Source organism: Sus scrofa, chromosome 8 (genome assembly GCF_000003025.6).
Source record: "Sus scrofa isolate TJ Tabasco breed Duroc chromosome 8, Sscrofa11.1, whole genome shotgun sequence".
In the NCBI taxonomy this organism is placed as follows: domain Eukaryota; kingdom Metazoa; phylum Chordata; class Mammalia; order Artiodactyla; family Suidae; genus Sus; species Sus scrofa.
This window is the reverse complement of record NC_010450.4, coordinates 125,926,972-125,954,569: the sequence shown is the minus strand read 5'-3', so window position 1 is coordinate 125,954,569 and position 27,598 is coordinate 125,926,972. Positions and strand designations below refer to the sequence as shown.

General features: G+C 35.6%; 1 protein-coding gene and 1 long non-coding RNA gene across 2 annotated transcripts in view; one reads left to right on the top strand and one right to left on the bottom strand.

The window, feature by feature from the left end:
* The window catches only part of GRID2 (glutamate ionotropic receptor delta type subunit 2), a 1,309,423-nt gene that overhangs the window by 1,176,048 nt on the left and 105,777 nt on the right, over positions 1-27,598 (top strand). Inside the window, 1 exon segment of the mRNA XM_021100736.1 lies at positions 19,877-20,043. Within this exon segment, the coding sequence (XP_020956395.1) occupies positions 19,877-20,043 (167 nt within the window).
* Positions 892-27,598, bottom strand: part of LOC110261991 — an 89,986-nt gene continuing 63,279 nt past the window's right edge. The window contains exon 3 of the long non-coding RNA XR_002346470.1: positions 892-3,792. This is a non-coding gene — a long non-coding RNA (uncharacterized LOC110261991). The remainder of the gene's footprint in view (positions 3,793-27,598) is intronic.

Genomic DNA, 27,598 nt, shown 5'->3' with positions numbered 1-27,598 from the left:
TCAAACTTAAAAGTTGCTGCACAACAAAGGAAACCCTAAATAAAAAGACAACCCACAGAATAGGAGAAAATCCTTGCAAATGAATCAACTGACAAGAGATTCATCTCCAAAATTTATAAACACCTTCTGCAGCGCCACACCAAACAAGCAAACAACCTCATCAAAAAATGGGCAGAAGATCTAAACAGACAGTTCTCCAAAGAAGCCATGCAGATGGCCAAAAAGCACATGAAAAGATGTTCAGCATCACTCATCATTAGAGAAATGTAAATCAAAACTACGATGAGGTACCACCACACACCAGCCAGAATAGCCATCATCAAAAAGTCTACAATAAGTGCTGGAGAGGGTGTGGAGAAAAGGGAACCCTATTCCACTGTTGGTGGCATTGTAAATTGGTGCAACCACTGTGGAAAGCAGTATGGAGATTCTTCAGAAAACTAAACATAGAACTACCATTTGATGTAGCAATCCCACTCCTGGGCATCTATCCAGAGAAAACCACGACTCGCAAAGACATATGTAGCCCGATGTTCATTACAGCACTATTTACAATAGCCAATACACGGAAACAAACTCAGTGTCCATCAACAGAGGAGTGGATCAAGAAGATGTAGTACATATACACAATGGAATATTACTCAGCCATTAAAAGGAATGAAATACTGGCATTTTTAGCAACAGGGACGGACCTGGGAAATATCGTGCTAAGTGAAGTCAGCCAAACAATGAGACACCAACATCAAATGCTTTCACTGACATGTGGAATCTGAAAAAAGGACAGACTGAACTTCTTTGCAGAACAGATGCTGACTCACAGACATTGAAAAACTTATGGTCTCCGGAGGAGACAGTTTGGGGGGTGGGAGGAAGTGCTTGGGTTAAGTGCTTGTGAAATTGGATTGTTATGATATTATACATCTACAGATGTGATAAATTCATTTGAGTAATAAAAAAGATATTTTTCCAGATGCAAGTAAAAACTGCACTATAATTTTTTGTTCTGTTTTATAGTATTAAGTGACACTCAATATTTTAACATTAAGAAGTATCCAATTTAATGTACCAGTTTCCAGTGAAAAAGTTATCTGTCTCATTCTTGAATATTAGTTTGTAGAATCTGATTTAAGACACCACATGGACATTTATGAAGGTGTTCTACAAACAGCATAACTGATTGGTCATCAGTCTGATTTGTTGCAAGTATGTTTAATTTTAAATACATCTCAGAGTTTCTGCTGTGGCACAGTGGGTTGAGGATCCAGTGTTGTCTCTCCAGCGACTCTCACAAAGTTCAGTCCCAGGCCCGGCTCAGTGAGTTAAGGATCTGGCATTGCCACAGCTATGCCATGGGTCACAGCTGCAGTTCAGATTCAGTCCCTAGCCCAAGAACTTCTATATGCTGTGGGTGCAACAACAATAAATATATATATACACACATATATATTTATCAATATTTAATATGCTTGGTTTTGATATTTGGCATTTTTTGGTTCAATGTTAAAGTGTAGAATTTTATAAATAAATTGCTCACGGGCATGAAGAAAATTGTAAAAGAAAATTATCAGTAGGCAGTGAACAGATGTATCATTATACAGAAATAAACACATTTTTACAGTGGCAATCTAAAGTGAAAATATGTTTCAAAGAGATATGTTAGTTTTGTTTAGGTAAACATGGGGTTCTCAGCTTCATTTAATTAAACAAACAACGACAACAAAGAATAGGCATATAAGGCCTCCCAAATGCAATGATTTTTTAAGTAAATGGACTATTAAACTACTTTATTGAAACTTTGCTAATGTTATACAAACTAATTTATGTATTTTGGATCAGCTGTTACTTAAAGTAAATACATTCCTATTTGTGGTTTTTATGCATTTACATTTGGAAAATCTACAGCTCCAAAACATGATGAATGTTTTCTGATCTTGTTGATAGGGGAGCAGAATGCACAGGACTCATTAGCTTCTTCATGGATGCATTAGGAATCAGTATATTTTAAGCTTATATATAAGATCATTTTTGCCTGACTCACCAGTAGAATGAATTTTAATACTCACTTGCTCACTGTGGTTTCTCTTTTCTAGGAAGGAACTTCCTGTAATTCCCTCACAGCCATCTCCATTGTTCATCATTCTTATCAGAGCAGTCACTCCAGCAAATCTCCCTATCGCACAACCCAGAAATCCCAAGACATTCTTCATTGCCTATCTTCTTTTACTTCCCAAATTTGTTAGCTTGTAGGTTCAGCTGCTTCTTTCCACTTCTTTTGAATCCAAATATGTTTCTGCCTCAGTGAAAATCCTTATATAAGTACTTATTTTCTAACCAGATTTTAGTCACTTAGTTCTTGTTATATTCTGTGTTTTGCACCTAAATTTCCACCTACCGCATTTCAATATTTTTTCGCTACTTCTCCTACAATGAGAGACACCTCCGTATCAGTATAAACTGCTGCTTTAAAAGCTTTCTATTAGTTAGCCCTGACTTAATGGACTGAAGCCTTATTCCTTAATAGTATAATAGAAAAGACTAAACTCCAATGACAATCTGCTATAAAGAGGCAATGGATTATTAGATGCTACATGCATTCTCTTGTATAACCTGCATGAAAACTACCTGAGATAAGGATTATCATCAACTCCCTGGAAACTGAAGCTCATCAAAGGTTATCCTAGTCTAATGAGAGGGATATTAGGTTTCATGTTTCATACCCAGGCAGCCTGATTCTATATGCCTTGTTCTTAGATAGAAAACAGTATTATTTATTGTTATAGCTTCCATTCCACATAAGTTATTCAGCAACTTTACAAAATTATTCAATCCCTACTAGCTGCTCTCTCTCCTCCCATAACTTTCTTTTATTCTCTCTTTCACACACTCATTCTTTTTTATCCTTCCTCCCTAATGCATTGTCTTTAATGTGTATTTTGTTCTGCTAAGCCCAGAGGAGTATTTTTCTTAAATCACAGTTTCTAGAAAGTTTATAATTGGTCTCTTGCTGAACAAAACAATAAATAATAACCTCTCTCTCTCTTAAATTGCTTCCCCCCCCTTTTTTTTTTTTTGCTTTTTTTTCCACCAAATTTTTCCTGATGAATCTTGCTTATTCTCAAAGCTCTAACCTAGTCCAAAACAGTTTTTCCCTTATGGATATAATTATAATTAATGTTTATATTTGCATTTTAACATTTATTTTATACATTTTTACTGCTTCCATGAAAATGCATTCTCCTTGAAGGCAGGGTAATATAGACCTCTAGACACAAACAAAGTCTGTCTTTTGCCTTTTCCTTTATGTTGGTTACTAGCTCTCTGTTTCTGTTTCTGTGTCTCATTCAGACAAAAGAATGGAGATTTGTATGCGTGTATATGTGTCTGCTTAGAGAAGAGATGTAGCAGGAACTGGATAAAATGTAGCTTCAGAATGAGTAAATTTTTTTTTTTTTAATTTATAATTCCTTCAGAGTGTAGAACAAGACTCACTCTAATTTGTCACTAAACAACTCCAACCCTTTCTGGTAATTTTCATTTCTCAGTGACTACATATACAATCTTGACTCTAAAAATCAAGTACCCAGTTAAATATTGCTACAAAATTGTATTCCCAATTCAATTCCAGGACTTTCATGATGCTGTTTCCTTCCACTTCTAGTCTAACATCCTGTGGCACAGTGGTACACAGTCCACACCCAACAGATGTTATTGGATTGGGTTGAATGTGAATCATCTGCAGCACTGTTTAGTGGTTCAGCATGTATTCTGCAAGAGAACGCAACAGAAGCAGATCTGGAAAGGAGAAAGATTTTGAGCACTGTCATTAATGGGCACTTGTAAGCATAAGGAGAGTTAAAAGTGTTTCACCTAAAATGTAGAGTTAGACCAGTCACTTCAGGTGCACTTCAGGTAAATAGATTACAAGTAAATTGCAGGCATTTCTTTAAGTGAAAAAAAGCTTTTAGATGATTATATAAGTCTTGTGAAACTAATTTTACCATCATTGAAACTCCATGTGATTTTCTCCTAAGTAAATTTCACTTCCAAATGTACCACTTAAGTTTGTGATAAAATAGTCCCCAAACTACCGCTTCCATTTGTTTCCATCAGTTGCTAGAAAACAGTGCAAATACATACATACAAAAAAACTAATGCTCCAATTCCAATGGTGCCTGAGTATTTTGCATCAGACTAACCCTCTCCCCAAAGCAGTCAGAAACTGGAGGGGATATGATCCTTAGAAAAAGGAAAGTGGACAAGAAGAGATTCACATTTATATGGCTTTCCTCCGGAGCACACGTCAAAGTTCATGCACAGCTCAAGACTGCTAGGACTCAAGAAAGCTGCAGTGTTATTGCCAGGATGGAGTTCAGAGCTGCCAAAACACCGGAAAATGAAGAGGGCATCTTAGAGAGAATCACAAAGGAAAGAACCACAAAATCTGCATACAAACTGTCACCAAGCTATTCTGTCACCCTCAACTGCATTTATGGGGGGGGGGAACCAGAGAAAAACAGTGGACAGTAACAGAAGGCAAAAAAAAGCTCAGCATAATTTAACTGCCATACACCACAGGGAAGACAAAGTTTGGAATTTGAGTCCTGCAAATATAGAAAGGGTTAGGTAAATACATCAGGGAGTCCATTAAAGTTTCAGAAGGACTTTGTAAGATTAAAACTATGTCTCGGGACAAATACAGTTTCCTTAAACAAAGAACAAAACTGATGTGTTGGATTTATCAAAATAAAATCTATTTCTATTTGCCAAAGACACAATTAAGAAAATTAAAAAGGCAAGCCACACAATAGGAGAAAATCTTTGCCATACATACATCTATCTGACTTTGTATCTCAAAATATAGAGAACTCCTAAATCATAATAATAAAGAGACAAATTACACAATAAAAATTAGCAAAAGACTTGAACAGTCAATTTGCAAAAGAAGATATGCTGATTTCTAACACATGAAAATATGCTAAATTAGCATCTGTAGTCATCAAGAAAATGCAAGTGAAAACCACAGTGTTTTGTATTTCACATTCACTAGAATAGCTGCAATTTTAAAAACTAGCAATACCAAATATCAGCAAGAATGTAGAGCAACTAGAACTTACAGATATTAATACTGTAAAACGTGTGGAAACAGCTTTGGAAATCTGCTTGGCATTTTCTTACTAAACTGCATATATACTTAGCCCATGACCCAGCAGTTCCAATCCTAGGTATCTTGCCTAAAAAAGAGGAAAACATTCATCCATAATAGACATACAATCATGTTTACAGCAGCTTTATTGGTAGCTCCCAACTAAAAGCAACTCAAATATCCAACAACAGAGAAGTAGAAAAACAAATTATGGTCTATTCAGACCACAATATTACAGGAAATGATGAAGAACTACTGATATACAAACCAATGTAGGTATATTTCAAAAGCATTGGGTTGTTCAAAAGAAGCCAGAGACAAAAGATTGCAAGTATTTGGTTTTATTTATACGAAGCTCAAGACCTGGCAGAACTATCCTATTATGATGATAGAAATCAAAACAGTGGTGTCCAGAGGGTGAACTTTGACTAGAAGGAGGCAAGGAAAATTTCTAGGGTGATGGAAATGTTCTATATGAATGGGGATGGTGAATTCACAAGCGTATTGTTTAAATAAAACTCATTGAATTAGACACTTAAGATGTGTGTTTTTCATGGTATGTAAATTTTATGTCCAAAAAAAAATGCTACAAGTAATTGTACTTTGATGTTGTTTTGGATTTGAATTAAATATAGCATGATTATGGTTTTATTAAATGATTGGATTAAATGATTTGAATTAAATGTAGTATAGTGAGATAAGTAATTAAAATAGAAAGTATACCTACTCCAGAAAGTTCCCAACTCAGCCCTCTGCGTACACCATGCTCTATTGCACCATAAGTGTGTGAGTATCCTGGAACCATTTTCATGCCTTTTTCCTCATTCCTGTTTCCTGGACTTTTCCTCTTTCTTTACTCTTTTCATATATTAGGAACTGCTCCAATAATTAAGGGAAATTTTTGGCTAAAGCATCCCTGTAACATAATACCAATCCCAACTGCTGAGGTGTTTTTGCAAAATGCTGGTAGTTTCCAAAAGTTCCTCTGTAAGAAAAACCAGTAATTGAATCTATGCAAGCAAGAATAAACCAACCAAGATACAAGTTTTTTTGCTGTATTTTTTAGCCTTCAATGAAACTTCAAAAGTATTCCTTATAAAATGCTTACTGAAATTTGTTCTGTTTCATTTCTGACCGAAATTTGAACTCTTCCTTTTACCTGTCTGTAAACCTTGATTTAAAAAAAAGGAAACCTTTTTCTCTTTTAATCAAGCCACTTGATAGAATTTTATCCAATTTGATGCAAAAACTAATTCTCTAGCTTCTTTCAAAAAATGTTTATCCTTTTCTGGGTAACCATAGCATTATGAATAGGCCTGTGATATTACATCTTTATTTTCTTACTGCTGGGCCAAGAAGTTGGTGTGATAGTGAATTGTGACAGCTGATCACCATATAAATTCCTTTTTAATGCTCTTCTGTAATGTGTAATAGACTGTGAACTACCATCATCTTGAAATGTCATGTTTCTACAACATGACAAAGTAATAATGTGAAAATGCTGAATTTAGTAATTTAAAATCTGCCATGAGCAGTGAGTGATATCACCCACACCATGTTCTAATCTAAGAGTTAGTTTACTCACTTTCCACTTCATTTTATAATAAAATCTTCCCATTTCCTTTTTCATGAAGGACTGTAGCATTACAGTCATTTCTCTTTAGTATTAAGCAATAGTCAATGCTCAATTTTCTCTTAACTGTTATAAATGTTCCTTCTAAAAGCAATTAATTCACTTAAGTACTGTCTATACAGTGAGTCTATCCTTGAGGTGCTTTTGATATAGTTGGGAATCATAATGCATACAAATGAAAGAGCTGATTAGAAACCCAAGGTCATCTATTACTATACATCAAATATGGCTAATCTTCAGTGATTCTAGAAGGGCTAAAAGTCATACTCTTCCATAGAGGCAAATACCTTCTAATTTGTGATGTTCGGTATTGTAGCATCTAGCCCCATGTGACTATTTAACTTTAAGTGAATGAAAATTAAATGACATTTTTTATAAAAATTAAATGAAATTTGAAATTCAGCTCCTCGGTCACATTAGCCATATTTCAAGTGCTCAGTTGCTGTATGTGGTTAGTTAGTACCTTATTGAACAGTACAGATATATAGAACATTGCCAGCGTTTCAAAACATTTATATCGAATAGTGCTACCTGAATCATAACTACACCTGAGGAGTCTGGAGCTATGCTGTATCACAAAAGATGGTGTAGCTTAATAATGTTATCTTACACGCATTTATCCTGACAGAACGCTATGGCAGAAATTTTGAGCTGTCACAATTTTCTTTCATTACTTGATCTTTCCTAACCATGTTGGAAAATTGGAGTATAGTGATTTTTGAATGAATAGGGAGTTCAAAGTATGGTGGTCTTAGTGACCAAAAGGTACACACACTCCATACTAGTCCATAAATGAGAACTATGTGTTAGGTGCCTACTCCTGATAATATTGGATGCCATTCCAGGCATAGAGGAGGCAATGATACAAGGATGAAAGGGATGTTGTCTCAGCCTACCAGAAGTTTACAATTATATGAGGTGGAGCAAAATGAAAAGATACTAGTATGGTATAGAGAGCTAAAGTGCTGTTTTAAGAATGAATACAAGGTGCAGTGGGATCATATAAGAGACATAGCAACCCAAGCCTAGAGGTCAAGGAGAACTTCCAGGAATAACTGATATCTAAACTGATCTCAACTCTGAAAGGACTGATAGACATTAAAGAGGATGGGAGAGAGTAAGACAGAGAAGAGTTGATGGGAAAATGTTCTGAGCGTTAAAAAAAAAAAAAAAGCTATCTAAGAGCTCAAGGCAAGAAAGAATATAAGCCATTTAAGAAATCCTAAGTATGCAAAATAAGGGCAAATGCTATTAGCATGAAAAGTGAACCCAATTGAAGATAAGAAAGTTGAAATGTCAAACTTATTTTAGGATTTAGTTTTGAAAGTAAACTTTCCACTTAACATTCCAATAGAATATGTACAACATGGAGGTCTTCTTTGGTGCAGTGGGTTAAGGATCCAGTTTTGTCACTACTGGGCTTGGATCTCTGCTGTGGCGCAGGTTCAGTCCCTGGCCCTCGAATTTCCACATGCTGTGGGTGTGCCCCCCCCCCGAAAAAATACGTGTATATATATATGTACATACAAACAGTAGAAAAGGTGGTTGTGGAACAGAAGTGTAGATGGGTAGAGGAAAAGACCTAGCAATTTTAACATAAATTTTACACATGATGGGTTCATGTGATGACACAGGCTTTCCCAGCCTGAATAGAAATAAATCGGATATCAGAACAAGGCAATTATGTACTTATGAATACTTAGTACTTATAAATTCATAAATCAACATACTACTTAAAAATCGTTATTTTACTATATAGGTTAATGATCACATTAAGAAATTCTAAACATGAAAATATTCAGGTTTTTTATTTAGTATTTTTTACCATACATTTAAAAATGGTGAATTTGACTATATGGAAATTAGATTTCGATAAATCTGACCTCTTAAAATATCCTATTTAATTACATATTTACACTTTGTAATTTTTATAAAGGCGTAAATGTAACTAAGCATATCATTTTTAGACCATTAGTTTTACTTTTCAGTTTGGCTTTCCCTCATTCTTCTCTCCTCATTAACCACCGCTTACATTTTTCTACCCTTAGAAAGGTAATCAATGGGGAACATTGTATTCTTCCATATTTTTCTCAAAGCATTTCCAATAATATAATAGCATACACACACATATATATATATTCCCACATATTTATATAATTTTGGCCATTGTTGGTTTTTAAAATAGTATTATATTATAAATAATTTCTGTACCTTGCTTTTTCTCATTCTGCAAATACATCATAAAAATCGCAACATGGCACCTGGTATTGCTCTAATAGACTCCTTTTAATGTTTCATGGCAGAAATGCATCATTTTTCTGTGACTAATAAACATTACCACTGTTTCCAATTTGTTGCCACAGTAAACAGTGATGCACCATGTTACTCGTATGTTAATCTGAATTTGTTATTTCTCTTGAATACATGCTTGGAAATGGAATTGCTAAACCAAGAGTCATCTACATATTTTTAATTTGAATAGATGTTGCTTTTAACAAAGGCCATAACATTTTCCCATTTCCAGTAGCCATGTGAAGAATATACTTTTCAATGTATCTCCACCAGCAATATATGTTAAATGTTGCCAAACCAATTGATATAAATACTAATCTACTGTTACTTTATTTTGTACTTACATATCCACTAACATATTTGCATATTTTTTATATGCTCATTGGACATGTGTATCTGTATCATATTGAATTTCCTCTTCAGATGCTTTATCTTTTTCTTTTGCATTCCCTATTCTTTCTGCTAGAATAAAGGATGCTTAGTTAGAGAAGCACCTGTTTATTTATAAATATTAACTTTGTTTCCCGTGTTCCTTTTTTTGCAAATCTATTGGTCTTCTAATCAATCTGTGTATATATCCTTTGTCATATAAAGGTGTTTACAACATGTTTTGTGTAATAAAAAAAAAAGTCTGCTTATATAGTTCCTAGATTTCACATCACATGTTAGCTAAAAAGTCCTTCCTTACATTTATTATATATACTTCTCTGACTTTTCTTGCAGGATTTCTGTTATTTTATTTTGAACTATTTAGTTCAAATGAGAAACACTTTTATTTGAAGTAAAGAACAGATTTGATTTTTCTTCCAGAGTCTATTATGCCAACAACATTCATTTATATGTTGACCAATTTTTTTAGAGAACCCAGAACACAACTACACCAGACAAAAAGCCATAATAATATAATGTGTAATAAATAATTGTATTCATATGTTATTACTTTAACATAAAACATGAAAATAGGAATTTACTGATATTGGATATATTGGAATTATATGTTAGTCTGTATTGTTTACCACTTAATCACAAAATGCTATTATTTAAACAAAGCAATAAGATCATTTAACTATCAGAGCAGTAACTGATAGTAATACTAATTAGGCACATAATATGTCTGATAAAAATATAGCAATATTTTAGGAAGGTGTCTTTCTAGCCTCTGATAAAACAGTTATGTTTAGTCTTTTTACACTCTGTATTAAATATTTAAATTTTGTAGACTATATTTCAGATATATATATATATATATGCACACACACATATAAGACTTTTTAAAGGAGGAACAAACAATAAGACTAATTCAATAGATATTAACTGTATTTAATAATAATGACATGTTTCTTTTTGTCCCATAATACAGTAGCATAATTTTACTTTCTGTTTCCTCGTCCAATAATTCTTATCTAAATTTCCTGAAACCTGTAGAACATCATTCATATCTTTTATGAAGTGATAAAACCAAATATAGTCAAACATAAAACTCACTTTGACTTGCAACTCTGCTCTTATCAATTCCACATAACATTGATTCTGATATCATTCAGATGTGATAACACCAAACTAAATATGCTCTTAGGGAAAGTGAGCATGAAATATTTAGAAGTCTGCTTTTTAGCAATAGCACATATTTCATCTTGTAGGAAATAGTTCCTAGTTCTCCAAAAAGATACCGTACATTTTAATTCTACAGACTTGCTTTTAAAGATTTGCTTTTTGTCACCCATATCCTCTGCATCTATAAATTTATCACATAGGCTAAATATGTCCAAGATGTCCATTATTTTTAAATACTTTAAGCACACTGCATATCATCATAAATGAAAGTTCTCTTTTGTAGGAAAATAGTTTTAAAGCACACAGGTAATTTGAATTTATGACCTCAATGCTAGAGTCTAAAGAAGTTACGGTTTTAGTAAAAAGGAAAAAAAAAATAAGCAAGTCCTTAGCTTGTGCCTTTTTTTTTTTTTTTTGGAAGGTTCTTATTTCCAAAAGAAAAAGCGTTATTTTTTACTATGAGATTTTGTTATAATCTACACATAAAATTGAAAAACTTAGGTGCATCTTTCTAGGTGCCCTGTGGTTTCTTCAAAAACCATCAAACAAGTTTGAAAAAATAACATCTAAGGTTCTTTTACTGTAATCCTTTTCTCCATTGCTATCCTCAATGTATTTCTAAATTAAAGAATGACATTCTGGAGTTCCCGTCGTGAGCAGTGGAAAAGAATCTGACTAGGAACCGTGAGGTTTCGGGTTCAATCCCTGGCCTCACTCAGCAGGTTGAGGATCCGGCGTTGCCCTGAGCTGTAGTGTAGGTCACAGGCTTGTCTTGCATCCCTCTTTGCTGTGGCTGTGGCCTAGGTCAGCAGCTACAACTCTGATTAGACCCCTAGCCTGGGAACCTCCATATGCTGTGGGTGCAGCCCTAAAAAGACAAAAAAGAAAAAGAAAAGAATGATATTCTTCTTGTCCCACACTTTGAAAATGTGATTTTAATGCAAACCAACATTTTCACAATTAGTATCTATCTTTTAGGCATACGTCTAAGGAGACCATCTCTTTCCACTTCTGTTAAATAAAAACTCTAAGTGCTTCTGCATGTTTTGAGGAAACAAAAATGACCCAAAATTTTCATTATGAAAACTTTAGTATCACAGGCAAGCAATCATGCCTTTTTTTTTTTTTTCTTTTTTTTTGCTGTGCTACATACAAGGTCTCCAGAACATTTTGCAGATAAGGTCTTTTCACCTTCTTTAATAAGAAATTTGTCCACTGAATGGGATTTACCAAAATTTATGTTTGAAATACCTGTAGAATTTCCAGATAGATGATTAGAGTCTTTATATTTAGACAAGATATCAATAGACTTTTGTATTATGCTTTCTGCTGCTTATTAAAATCTTTATAGACATTGATAATATAATTTGACACTACCTTTTAAAAATGAAAGTACCTAAGAGCTGGAGGGATCATTTATTTGTTGCCATTATGTGATATACGACTTTACTCTAGAAAACATGCTCATTCAGGTAAAACCTGAAAGACTCCGTTCTGCGCTGTAAAAAACCAAACTCATTTGTTATCAAATTTTCCTCCTTTTGTTTTCCCATAGTACATTTTATTTGAAACCTCAGAATCAGGAAAAATACTTTACTCAGTTTCATAGAGCTATCAGGGGAACAATACAATAAAGTGTGTTTGGTCATGGGATGTGCCCGAACGAATTCAGCAGCTGCTATTTTCAACTGAGCATTGGTGTCTTTGGGGAGACACAAAAACTTTTGATTGATTTAGAAGTATTGCCTGTCTTATCCCCAACTTGAGAACTTCCATCTCCCTGTTGTGTGCTTTCACACTTTCTTTTCCACTAGACCTAATGCCACGTTCTTTTCTGCATATTCTACAGAATATCGTTTTGGTTATTTACCTTCCTCGTTCCATTATTCATGTCCTTCCCTCTGTAATAAGACAACATTTAGCCTTCTTTTTCATTAATGGCTGGGTCAGGTTGGTATTGGTATTGCAGCCATTCTCATCTGTGTTTTAAAAAAGGATCACAGGATGCACAGTGTTAAAAATTAAATTAGCATCATCTTGATGCTACCAAGAATAACCATCAATCCACAGGTGAAGGGCTGTTAACACTCATGATTACAGTGCACTTAAATTGCACACTTAAGTCTTAGCACTCATGGTGATACAACAACGGATGGTTCATTATTATGAATAGCAAGTCACAGCTGCAAACATCCACAGTCAGGGGAAAATAGTGACAGCAACTGAAGAAGGCAGATAATCTTTGTCATATTCATCTGCCTCAAAAATAGTAGCTTTCAACCCTATCTTTTAAGCTGCTGTATGGATTTCATACTTTCTCCCCAATCCCCTATACCCACTTACCAAAAACCTGGACTTTTTGTCTCCCAGCATGGCTTCCTTTGACCTAAGAGTTTTCACTGCTACAATTGAGGCATCTCAGGTGGCCTGGGACAGTTGTCACTCTAGTTAATCCATTGTGCTTGAAGGACATTTATGAGCATTTTCTCTTTTGATTCATTTGTTCAGCTTTTTGATTGAGAAATTGGGGTTTGTTTGTTGGTTTGTAGCCACATAGATCTTTAGATTCACGGTTGAATCTGGTCAAGTTCTCTTTTTATTTTTCTTTTAAAATTGGAAATTTTCTATCACTACGTGTTATTTGCCCCAAGTGTCCTACTTGTTCTGGTTCATCTTTCCCTAACTGTGGTTTTCACTATTGAGGGAGTTATTTTTCCCTGGGGACTCAGGTTGAATTGTTGGGTTATCCTAGCTATTGGCCGTCTTGCTAACTGCAGAAGACGAAATGTCCTCTCTCCTCATGGGCCATCAGTATACAAGAAAGTGATTCACAAATCCTTCTGAGGCACATGGAAGGGGCTTTGGGTTCACCCCTCTTCTGTTCTGTCCCAGGCTCCAGGTCAGGAAGATCTCTGATGACCTACTCAACTCCTTCCTGACCAGTTTAACGGCAGTAGAACAGACATACTCATGGATACAAGTATTTAAGAAAAGAGGGCAAGAGGCCTTAAGGCCCACAGATATTGGTGAACCAAGAACTGCCCCAAACTTAGTTTCCTTTTTTTTTTTTTTTTGGTCTTTTTGCCCTTTTAGTTCCACACCTGCAGCATATGGAGGTTCCCAGGCTACGGGTCTAATCAGAGCTGTAGCTGCCAGCCTAGGCCAGAGCCATAGCAATACCAGATCCGAGCTGCATCTGTGACCTACACCACAGCTCATGGTAACGCTGGATCCTTAACCCACTGAGCAAGGCCAGGGATCGAACCCGCAACTTCATGGTTCCTAGCTGGATTCATTTCTGCTGCACCACAACGGGAACTTCCCAAACTTAATTTCTTCATTGCCTTCCCTGGAGGTTCCACTGGTTTTCCCACTCAATCACCCAGGCTGAAGGAGAGACTTACCAGTTCTTCCATGCATACTTATCCAGAACTCTAAGCCCTACCCACCTTCTGCTTAGAGACTCTAACAGACAGTTTGTTTCAAGAAAAAGTTGTCAGTGAGGGGGAAGAAGCTGTGTTTAGTTTTCACATTCCCAGAATGCTTTAAAACACTTAAGGAAAAATATTTAGTATTCCAGCGGTCTCAAAAAAAAACAGAAAAGCAAAAGTTAGAGGGTAAGCATATTGCTTCTTTTCTATTTTAATAAATAAGTTGATATTTATTTTAAACACTCATATCTTTTTATGAAACTATGTGCCATCTGATGACTATTTTAGAGCATAAATTCAAATTTCAGAATAATAGCAGATAAAATATATCAGGCCAACAATTAAAACAGTAAATAAACCGTCACACACTGAAAGATGGACTTGACCATGATTTATTGTGCTGGATAAATTCAAAAGAATTGATGAATGATGTTAAATTATTAATTTGCCCAAAGTGGGAGAGGCCACAACCTAGAACCACATGTCATAAATATTAAAGCGCACCCATCTTAAGAACTTCTGTGTGGGCGATGAATTATACGGACCAAAATAGATCGATTCTGGGTTATTTATAACTCTTTGTGCCTGTAATTCACAATCACTTTATCCCCCCACTGACCATTAGTTCAAATTGTAAAGAAGTTAGCAGCTTAGAGTGCAAAGATAGAATTTATTTCTGTCATATTGTTCTCCATTCCAGTGATTTGGACAAATAAGCAACCTGTTTTTTTGAAGATCGACTCTTATTTGTCTTAATAGTGTGATCACATAGTATTAAAGAAGTTGCATTCTTTTCATGGCTTTTGCTATGCACTATGTTGCATTATTTTTATTTATATAATATTATTTCTCAAATTACATAGGCTGGGCCTTAAACACAATGGCTGCCATCTCACACATGTTTTTGCAGTCCTATGACAATTATCTTCCAGAAATTTATCTTTAATGTAGTTTAAAAAAAAAAAAAAACAGAAGGATGGCCTTGAGCTCAAGTTCCAAATCTGCCATAAATAATTGCTAAGACTTAAAACAAATTCCATTACCACATCTGTGAATTAGGTATCATAATATCCGCTATCTCAAAGTGTTGTAAAGAACAAATAAATTTATGTGTAAAGGCATTTTAAGAGTGAAAAAAAAAAAAGCTTTCTAAATATTAGCTACTATCGTGAGGAAGAAATGGAAGACAAAGGAAATATATTCCTTCTTCAGTAAAGGGATTTCCTATCTTACTCTTTGGTTTAAATGTCATCTTTCCATAATTATTCCCACTGTATGTTTCTTAATAAAAAAGGATCATCATTGCTTTCTGTAGCTATAGATTTTGAAGTGAACTTTTAAGGAATTTGCTAAATTAAAGGTTTGTGTGAGAAAGAATACGGCTTCCCAATTAAAATCGAAGTCATTGGGATAACAGGTAATGATAAGTCTATCTGCCTGTGGTGTGAACTTCTGTAGTTATTACAGGAGACTTCTGCCTAATAAAATGAAAAGTGCTTCCAGTATTAGGTCATGATGGAGATGCTGGAACAGAGGCATCCAGGACAAGGGCATTCTACAGAGAAAGAAAAATATGCCATAATCCATAACGTGGTGAGAAGCATAAGTATAGGTTTTAAAAACATTTTTCCCATTCTTCAGTTTACTTGGCAGGAAATGCAAATATTTGAAAAAAAATTGAGTATTTACAGTTCCTCACCTTGACAAGTGGAAAACTGCAGAAAACCTCAAGGTTAAAAGAAATGGTCACCAAAGGGAATCTCTGTTCTCTTTACAGGCAGCAAAGTTAAGGAATGTAAATATTTGGGGTTTTCTTGTAAAACTATTTCAGTTACCAGAATTTTTGAGCATGCTGTCCTGATTCGCCCCAATGAAAATTAAGTTCCCCTTCCTTTAAGCCGCTTTAACACTTCAAGCTTCCTGTATGGCACTTAACCGTAACATGTTTTGTGCTACAACAGTTTAGTGCTTGATTTATCTCCTCTACCAAGTTGTAAATAGCTCTAGGGAAGGGGCCCAAGGCTTCCTCAGCTTTATATCCCTTACACATCCCCTCAGGATCTTAAAATTAATGCATAAGGATTGTTAGTACAATGGAATTCAAAGTATGATTACTGTAGAAGTATTGTAGAAATTGAACAAAACTTGGCTCCTGTCATGATCTCGGTAGTGAGAAATTCATCACAAGCTATTGGAGTTTTGGCACTATTATGAAGGCACGGGTCTTGAGTATCAATAGCTACATGATCTATTAACCACTACTGTGTTCTAAGGACCAGAAATTAATAATATTGGAGCTAGATTACACTCTGCATTCTTTTCGTTACTTACCAATGAGGCCTGGAATATTTTGACATGGAGCTCCCAGGTGTACTTTTGCCCTCTGTTTAACCTATATGACTTATTCTGCTGGAATTCACTGGTAAATAAATCAATGGCCCAAAATTCAGCTGCTTAGCCAAACATGACCTCGACAACAAAGACTAGTTGAAAACTTTTAAGTAATACCCATCACCTCGTCAGATGGATTGAAAATTTCCCAGGCCAAACCTTCAATTATTATTCTCTTGAAAGGTGATTTTAGGTTTTGTTGATGAGTATTTTCCAAATAGTTTTAATTTAATGGTTAAATCCATCCAAAGGACAGCCATTGTATGTTTTAGTAGAGGAAAAAGGCCAGGGATATTTTTAAAAGCTGAAATAGTTTGGGTTATTATGCAACATTTCATTGGCCTTGCTGCAGGCTATAATCATACTATTTTAATAGATCTCTTTTTTTTTAAATGCATTCATAATGCTTTGTAAGATTAGAATTACTAGAAGCACATATATAATGGCAATGATAATGTTACCATACATTTAAATAGAGCTCTGCAGTTCACAAAGCAGTAACAACAATGCTAGAACACTTTTCTAATAGCAAAGCAATATGTCTCCTACTGGCGAGGTCCCTGGATGGCTGTAAAGAAGCTGCAACGGGATCCAGGAGGCCAGAGAGGCTGTTTGAAACAGAAGGAGATAGCAAAAATCGAAGTAGGTTGCTAGAGGAGGCTTCAAGGTCACTGCTGTCTCTCTATTACTGCAGGTGTAGACCCAGAAAGCACAAGGCATATATGAAAGTTGGTGATGACAGGCAGCAGAATATGCCACCCCAAAATATGCAACATTGGCATATTATTTTAAGCTGTAGACACTTTAAAAACAGCAAGTACAAGGACAGGCTTTCTCTGAATTCTGTTTATTTGCCTAAAGATAAACCCACCAAAAGGAACTCCTAAATCCTCTCCTCTGGAGTTTCATCAGCCAAGGAATATTGACTCATCACGGAAAAGACTAGCAGTCAACATCACACCCAGACAAACTGTCACACGCTATCATATCACTCCATCCATTCTTCTAAAGGCCTTTGATCTTTGCTGAAACTCATTTACTCTCCTCTAAAGGGCCAACAGCCCCTCTCCCCTCCCTATTTAGATGATATTTAATCCTAAATCCTAAGCCACTTCTTTGAGTTACTCAGTCTTTCCTGTGCATCTCTCTTGTATACTTGAGGTGCATATTTGTTAAAATTCTGATTGTTTTTTTCTTATTAACCTGTCTCGCATTACAAAAGTCTCAGCTAGGAGCTCCTTCTCTACAGTGATTAGTGCAAAAGGTCAGAGAGAGAAAGGACTGTGGGACCACTAGGTGGATATGCGTAATCAACGACGCAGAGGAAACAACCAAGTACTTCCCCCACACACACCAACTCTGCAAGAATCTATCAGTTTTTATAATTATATCAAGCTTCATGTTTAAATACTTCCTGGTATTAGTCATTTTATTAAAAAAATTTATTTCAAAATTGGTATGCATAAGATCGTCAACATTCAAGATTATAAAAATGCATATCCCCAGGCCTCAAACACCACACATTCCAATGCAGTAAGCTTAGGGTTGGGTCTGGAGTTTACATTTTTTAACTCAAGAATCCCCTAGTAATTCCAATTCTAACAGCATCACATTTTGAGAGGCACTGACCCATAGTACCTAACATAGTGCCTAGGGTACAGTCGTTACTCCCTGAATGGTTGCATTGAATGATTTCCTTCTGTTCTGTAACTTGATTGAATTTTTTTTTTAATCTTTTTAGGGCCACACCCACGGCCTAAGGAGGTTCCCAGGCTAGGGGTCAAATTGGAACTATAGCCACTGGTCTACATCACAGCCACAGCAACGCCAGATTGGAGCTGCATGTATGACCTATACCACAGCTCACAGCAACACTGGATCCTTAACCCACTGAGCGAGACCAGGGATCTAACCTGCATCCTCATAGATGCTAGTCAGATTCATTTCCACTGAGCCACAATGGGAACTCCTAATTGAATTTCTTTATTAGTCTTAGGAGGGTTTTGTGTGTGTGTGTGTATGTGTACTTGTTAGGACTTTCTACACATCTGATCATGTCATGTGAAAAGAGGGGTAATTTCACTTCTTCCTTTCAGATTTGGATTTTTTTTCCTTATCTTAATACTCGGGCTAGAACTTCTAGTACTCTATTGAATCAAAGTGGTAAGAGTGGACATCCTTGCCTGTTACCTTTACAGATCTGGAGCAGAGTCCACAGGGAAACAAGGCTGCTTCTAGGACTGCAGCCGGACCACAGTTGGCTAACTGGCCACTGGGGTGCAGGTCTGCCTTCCAAAAGCATCCATCATCGGTCTTAGACTCTACCATAGTTTTACCACCTAGGTTCCAAGGTCTCCACAAAGGCACTTTTGTTTGTGGATTGTTTGCCAAATTATTGTTTCTCTGGGGATATGAAGGTAGGGGGCCTCCCATCCACCCATTGTGCTATCATCAGTTCCTCTATCTGTATTTATATGTTTTATCCCCTAATCAGATTTACCAGGAAATTACTTTAGCCTCAAATAAATAAGCAAATAAACAAACTACATTTTTATTTATTCGTTCTACTTATTTTATGATTTCATTAAGTTCTATATGTAAATAATTTTCTAAATTAACTTTAAGATTGGTTTTTATTTTTGATAAACTTGTGACTTAGGTTAGGAGTTATTACTGAGGGGGAAAAAAGGGGTCATCACTAAAAGATACTATAAACAACCCAGAATAAACTTGTGTTCCCTGAATGGAGATAGAGAAGGTGACATAATTATTTCTTCCTCATTGCAGTGCCCACCAAGTTCAACCACAAGATTACCATAGCTCACCCTTGGTAACAGATTAACTTAGAAGGACTTAGGACAAGAACTATATATTGCTAGCCAGGCAGTGTTGGTGATTTTTCTTCAATATGAGTTGTACTTGCAGAATTCATTTAGAATGTAGGTCACAGGCAAGAAGATGATACCCATATTGGATGGTGCAAAACCCTATCTGGCTTAGAAGCCTAATAATCCAGAGGAGCAATATCTCTTGTAACAACTCAAAAAGCACAATTTCCAGGGTCCCCAAAGACACAATGCCAGTTATAAGAATTACTGCACTCATAGAAGTTCAAAAACACGGCTTCCTTCCCTGCACTTATAGTTCTCTCAGTTTAGATGACGTTTACTATTTGGGGTCATTTTACTATAAGCGATGTGCCTGGAAACATAGTATACCATTCCACCTCATTACATTTGCAAGAGAACAGAGCTATAAATTAACCAGAAGCCAAATTCTCATTCAGAATAGGTGTTTAGTTTGAAATATAGATCCTATTGTTTTTGGACTCTTCAATGTATATCAATGTAACATTTTTTTATCCTGTCTATATGACTTAAAATTCCAATCTTAAATCCTGTTTTCTTCTTTCGTTCTCCAAACTTGCCATAGGTAAAATATGGAAATTACGCTTTCGTATGGGATGCAGCTGTATTGGAATATGTGGCTATCAATGACCCAGACTGCTCCTTTTACACCATTGGAAATACTGTTGCTGATCGGGGATATGGAATTGCATTGCAACATGGCAGTCCTTACCGGGATGTCTTTTCGCAAAGGTAAGATTTGTGTGAGGTCCAAATATAGAAAAAGGAAATCCACTTGGTTACCCCACTTACTTTATTAGTTTGTTTTCTGTGTTTGGAAAACCTCAATAAACAACGACCAAAAAAGGGAGTTGTAAGTGGTTGTTCAATAACATATTCATTTCCTAAAGCATCTGAACTATGATATTTTCTATAAAAGAGGAAAAAATATTGCTGCGTAAAACTGGTTATTCTCAAAAAATTGGTATACAAAATAAAGTGTGTGTTAATAATTTCTTTAGAACTTAATTGAGTTTGGTCTCAGAATTTTTCAGGGCTAAAAATGTCACAAAATTAGCAGAAGTAATTCATTTCGAAGAATACCAAAGCCTCAAATAAACTTCAGGACCAAGTTAAAGTTCTGAATCCCATGGTGAGAGAGATAGTTCCACTCAATTCTGTAAAGGAAAAGGGTAAGAATTTCAGAGTCTCTCATTGGGTGTCAAAGCTTACATGAGACTTTGTCATGGAAATTTAGGGCATGGTTTAGTAAGAAATTATACTCATCCTCAAATCAGAATTTACGATTATAAGGTGTTTGTAAATGAAGGTTTTGAAATAGACATTTTAGACTAACAATGTAGATAAAAGACTTGGGCCTGAAAGGAATTTACACATCACTGCATTTTATTCCATTACCAAAGAAGCTTGGACCTAAAAGAGAGTAATACCTTTCAGGTAGAAGTATGTTCCACTTGATACTGATAGTACATTGGATTTATTTTCTAGTTATTCTTGTACCTATTTTCTAAAAGCTAAAGCCAGATGAAAGAGGGCAGTTCTGAGTAGTACTCTAAATAGTCTTAAGGCCTCAAATTTCAAACTATTTGAGTTGTATTCCTCCAAATTTCAGGGTAACAACAACAACAAAGAAAACCAGGCATCTGGGTTTATCCAAGGTTAAAAGACCAAATTTATGTTATAACTCTTCCATTAGCTAACTAAAAACCTAGACCTGCCTCCTTATCAGCAAACAAGGAAGTTAAATTAACTATCAGGCCCTGTATTAGTCACCTTTTCTGTGCAGCAAACAACCCTAAGTATCAATGACTTTAAAAAAGTTATTTCTCATTCATGGAACGTAAAGGCTGTGATTTGCCTGAATTTAGTTGCAGGCTGTGAGTCACCTGCAGGGTCTCTATGCAGCTTCTTATCCATCTGGTATAAAGTTATTTTTTGTATTTTGTCATTTCTTAGGTTACTCTCACGGCATATGTTGATTCCGAGGCTAGGGGTCAAATCGGAGCTGTAGACACCAGCCTACACCAGAGCCACAGCAACACGGGATCCAAGCCGCATCTGCAACCTACACCACAGCCCATGGCAACACCAGATCTTTAACCCACTGAGCAAGGGCAGGGATCGAACCTGCAACCTTGTGGTTCCTAGTCGGATTAGTTAACCACTGAGCCATGATGGGAACTCCAAGATGTTTTCATTTTTAAGAAAACTGGTGAAAGAGGCTGGCAGAAACCTGCAGTACCTCTTGTGCTTCTTGTGTGGACATGACACACATCACATCTGCTCACAGACCACTAACTAAAAAGAGTTTCATGGCCAGTGAATAATAATGAATAAACATAATGTAAATCGATCAAAACATATTTATTGATTCATAGATTCTAAAGGCAACAAACTGGAAAATCAATTATGCTGCAGGGAATCCACCTGAAAGGCTCTTGTAGTCCAGTTTGAGATACAAGACCCTTTCACATGAAATGATGAATACAGACATTTCTGTAAATGTGTACTGACATTTATCGGTATTGCATATTTATACTGTGTTAAATTCTGCAGTTGAGATACTGAAATAACTGAATACCTTACAGAATAAAAAGTTAATCAAAGGAAACATGAGTGAAAGCTCTTCCGAGGAGGTGAGCTTTGAACTTGACCTTGAAGGATTAGTAGGGAATAATTAGGCTAAAGTGAAAACATAGATAAGTCTTGGAGAAACAATGAAGACAATAGCAGTGGGAAAGAGTAAGCTATGTTGGAGAACAATGAAGATAGCAAGTTAATCTGAAAGGAAATTTGAAGTTGAGAATTCATATTTCAGGCCACAAGCTGCTTCAAGAATCAGTTGTCCATTCTGCAGCCCAAGAGTAAAATGATGAAGATGGTATTTAAGGGAAAGTCAATCTAGTTTTGATATGAAGGATCAATTACATTATCAAAGACTAGACCAACCTGGATGCATGCGATACTGAAGGCTGGTCTAGAACTGGGCAAGGGAAATGAAGAGGAAGGAACAAATATGAGATGCTTCTGATCAAAGAGGTACACCATTGTTTTTATGGATTTGGAAGTGAGGATGGAAAGCTTAATGGAATGAAGGGGACGCCAGGGTTTTATGGTACAAGGCCAGTGTTTTAATGGGTCCTTAACATGAATCGGGTAGTCGAGAAAAGGATTGTTTGTTCCTTAGTTGCAGTTGATTGGCTTTTTCTTTACTAGATATTTTTTTGTTTTCAAAACTGATTCCTGAGTCTTCTATGAAAAAAAAAAATGAAGCCGATAAAATCGGTGCACAAATACAATTAAAGAAATATTTCACCAATCACTCCAAGTGTTCTATTTCTATTATCCCTGTGATGCTAATAATACTAATTATTTCTCGAATGATTATATGCCTATACCATAGCATATAAGGTATCTAAGTACTTTAATTTATATAAACATCTAAAATAAATATTATATAGGGATATAGTAACATTTATTATCTTCTATCTGCCTAGTGTCTTATATGCATATACATTTTAATGACCTCAGGCCAATCATATGAAATGTATATTTGTTTATTACACATTTGCATATTAGTGCACAATTATCAGTATACAAGTGCGTATACTGAGTGGATGGGTCTGACCTTTGGCAAGCAACACATTGGGCTGTAGTGATACATTCACTTGTACAATGGTATGTGAGTGGACATGCACAGGAGTGATTTTTTTAAGGACCAATAAGTGCTATAGTCAATAAGACCACAGATTTGGATAGAAGAGTTTCATTTCCTTGATCTCTACAAATACTAGATAACTTGGCAGCAGAGTACTTGGTAACTGGCATGGCGGGTAATGTGTACAATGAATTCTCTGACACTATTTGTTCCATCAAATGTTTTACGTGGCCTTTGTTTTGTAATAGTTCTTGGAATAAAAAAATATTTAGTCAAAAGGTGTTACCCTGAAGACATTGCAGAATGCAAGAGAACTGATTTTTCAGGGTGCTATCATTATGCTGCTAATAAAATTAATTCCAGTGTTGATCTTAGAACCTTAACTATTCATCAGGCTAAAAAAGTTGAGTAAAAAACATTTATCAAGCATTTAGTATAAGCTCACCTCTGTTCTCACATCTTAGTGGTGGTAAGGAATAACTAATTCAGGAGTTTAATTTTATGCTTCATCAATAAGAGAGTCCCTTTTCACCTACTGGCTGCTAACCCTGAACTGTCCGAATAGAACCACAGTGGCATGAGAACAAGGATGTATTTCACAGCACGTAGAAAATAATTTTCTTTGAATTCATGGATAGTGGCAAAGATGCATAAACAATATTTCAACCTAATCACAGAAATTTTTAGAAATGGAATGAACAGTAGTTCCCTTTTCACCTGGAAAGGAACTTGTCCAAAGGGTTAAATGACTTGCTCAGAACAACAAAAAAGCAATAAAGCTGGAAATTTTTCAGAATTTCTATTTCTGTGTCTCTGGTCCTTATGCATCTTGTCCTCCCTGATATTTCTTTTAAAAGCTTTTAAGAATAATGTAAAACATGCTGTGCAATGCTTATGTGTGCCAGACTCTGAGTTCTTACATGTAGCAATCTTTAGGTAAGTGCTATTAGTATCTTCATTTTATGGACATAGGAATGAGACATAATGAGAGAAAGTAATTTGTCCAAGTTCATGAAGCTATGGAGTATTAGAGCTGAGGCTCAAATCTGGTCAGTCTGGCTCCCAAAATTGACCCATACTTTCCAAAATTGTGCTTTAAACAAACATTTAGAGATACTTTCTTTTCTCTCTCTCTCTCTCTGAGGGCACAGAATAGCATTAATCATAATCCTTGATTTATGATGTATTTTCATTATTTGTCTATGATTGGCTACTTTTATTTATTTAATTAGTCTTGAACTCCTTGGATATAGTTTTTTCCCCCCTTGCACTGTTAACTATTAGAATATCTAGTGTTCTACTTTGCATTTTTATTTGGATTCAGAAAAAGAACATTAGATCTTTCTACCATCTTCTATCTTAATAGTTCTTGCCTTGTGGGTTCTGTTTCATGTCAGTAAGCAAACATCTATACATCCCTAGTGCCTTCCTCATGCTGGCATAGAGTAAGCATGCAATATAAATATTTGATGAATGAATAAAAGATCTACCTAACTTTATGAATGAATAAAAGATCTACCTAACTTTATGAATGAATAAAAGATCTACCTAACTTTATGAATGAATAAAAGATCTACCTAACTTTATGCTCAAAGATCATCTTATTTACTTGTAATCAAATATGTTGAATACCTATCCTTTGTGCTTGCTTGATATTAAAAAGTTTTCAATCTGCTCTTGTCACAATAATTTTCTATTTATCTTAGTTGCTTTCATTTTTCATACAATGATTAATAAAAACTGAGAAGGAAAAGAAAACAAGCAGCACATGTCCACCTTTCTTTCCACTCTGCTGTAAGAATTTTTGTGCTTTCATTCCCACAAGGAAGGTAGAAAATATGCCTTTAACTTAAAAGCATCGGGCCCTAATCCTTTTAGTTCCCAGCCAGGATGAGGTACTTCCCATGCACTTGACTCCCTTTTCAGGAAGAGAAAAACAAGCTCCATTGATTACCCATTAGTAGCTCCAAAATCAGTCACCAACTGGCTTAAAGCTCTGTGATCAATTGGCTGGAAGGATATAAGCAGAAGGCAAAGAAACAATTAATAGTTCTACCTTTAGACATACAAAATATAGGAGTTCCCACTGTGGCGCAGTGGGTTAAGAATCCAACTACAGCGGCTTGGGTTGCTGAGGGCAGTTTCCATCCTCAGCCTGGCGCAGTGGGTTAAGATCCACTGTTACCACAGCTCTGGCTCAGATTCATTCCCTGGCCCAAGAACTTCCATATGCTGCAGGTGTGGCCATTAAAAATATATTAAAAAATATATATGTGTGTATAAAAAATACAGTCCATGGCTGGTTGAATCCTGGGATTGCGGAACAGCTGATATGGAGGAACCTCAGATGAGGAGGAACCTAGGATATGCATATAAGTTATACACAAATTTTATGCTATGAGGAAGGTCAGCACTGCTAACTCCTACATTGTTCAAGGGTCAACTTGTACATACCAGGGTTTACACACACACACACACCACTGAAACTAACCAGTTTCATCACATCTGCATTTTCTGTTCGAGATCAGGAAAACAAGACAGTTCAGATGGGCCTGATTACGTAACGTAAGAGAAGAAAATGTTTGGGGAGTTTCAAAACAAAAGCGGACACTGAAGGCTCACTTTCAAAAGGAGCTAGTAGAATAAAATAATAATATACATTATACATATATTTTTATTTAAGATAATAACATACATTTTAACATTTAAAGGGAGGAAACCATTGCCTTTTCTCACATAATGTTCATATATTAAGCCTCTGGAAACCGTTGAAAGGAATGTACTATTCCTATTTCAGAGCAAGGTCCTTTAAAACATTTGTTTTAAATTTAGAATGTTGAATTTAGGGAACTTCAATAACAGAGAAAATATGAGATAGCTTTGTTACCATTTTTTTTCTGTTTCCTGAATCCCGATGGAGCTATTTTTATGACTAATATCCTGTGAGCTTTACCAATCACGCTGACTGCTTCTAGTGGAGAACCTAAGTAATTTACATTTGTTTCCATATTTGGTCTAAATAAATGGGAGTATATGTACAGTTGATGAGAGTTCCAGTATGTGAGTATTTCAAAAATATTGATCATAGGTACACTATATGATTTGAGATCAGTTTTATTAATCTTGCAATGCAGCAGTGAAATTTTAAGAAAATGACAAGACGATGCTTATAAAGCCTGCAGCATTGTCCCTGCTGAACACAAACCCGGCCATCAGACATGCAGTCCCATGGAGTAGGTTTTGAAGTGTTACATGATTCTGTTTTCCTTGTACTTACATCATACAGCATTTGGGGAACACTTCATCTAAGGTACAAGAGAGTACCTTTTATAAACAAGCATCTTTATTAGACTTTTCAAAAAGACATACCGAGGTACAGAGAAGATGAATGACTAGTGCAAGGTGCAGAGCAGTACTTCAGCTAGATAATGAGCCCATGGCATTGGACCAAGCTGCTTTGCAAGAAGCAAGGCAGATTAGCCTTTTTAAAAAAATAAGATTTGTGCTGTTGCTGGATCTCAGTAAGTATTATTTCATTCAAAAGGCAGTTGTTTTACCAAAAGCATAGTTACTATATCGGTATACATTAAATGAGACTAGAGGCTGGGTTTTTAACAAAAAATTGTAGAACTTAAAACTGTAAATGTGTTTTGCACTTCAAAGAGCACATGGATGCACACACATGGATGCACACTCACTCTCTCACACACACACACTCTAGAGTCAATTATAAAGCTCTCTCAAAAACACTTTTGTTCTATTATACTTACATCACAGTTTTCTATTCAAAAGACCCACTCTACTCACCAGACTTGACCCCAAGACGTATTTTTTTTTTTTTACCATTTTTAAAAATGCAGTCTCCTTTTAAAGAGAAAACTTGATGTCAGTGAGGATAACCAAAAAATGTGCCACTTTTTTACAGACCTTTAAAGTATTGTAAGTGTAGTAACAAGATGGGAATAAGCACATGGGTTCCAGTGATAACTATGTTGATAAAAGAAACAACTTAGAAAATAAATAAATAAATAAAAATTTAAAAAATAAAAGAAACAACTTAGAATATGAGACATGAATGAGGCTTGGGCATGCATTTAGAGGAACGCTCTAATTTTACATGTGTGACACCAAGAAGGGAAGCTAGGGACCTGCCCTGAGTCTAGCCCTTGCTCAAAACAGACCCTGGACACAACAGGTCCAAGCTGCCAGCCCCGTGTTCCATCCCTACCCTGTTCTGCCAGTTCTCTTTGTTAAAATACTTTATCTCCAGAATTTACTAGTAAAACAAATGTTTTAGGACGCACATTATATCTTACATAAAAGAGCCAGGTATATTAACTAGTAAATACTTTTAACAGAATCATAAACTTGAGTAGAACATCTGTTTTAAAATTGTCATTACTTTATAGACATACAGAAAAATGACAGATAGAGTGCTATGGATTATGTTACCCTTAACTTATAGAGAAACTATACTAGAGCCTAAAATAATAGTTCACATTTATTAAAGACTTACGTTGAGCCGGGTGTTACCATAGTGCCCTAACTATATTAAGTCATTTGATCTCCACAATAACCATGAGAGGTAAATACCACACGAGTCACTTCCTTTTACAGATGAGGAAATTG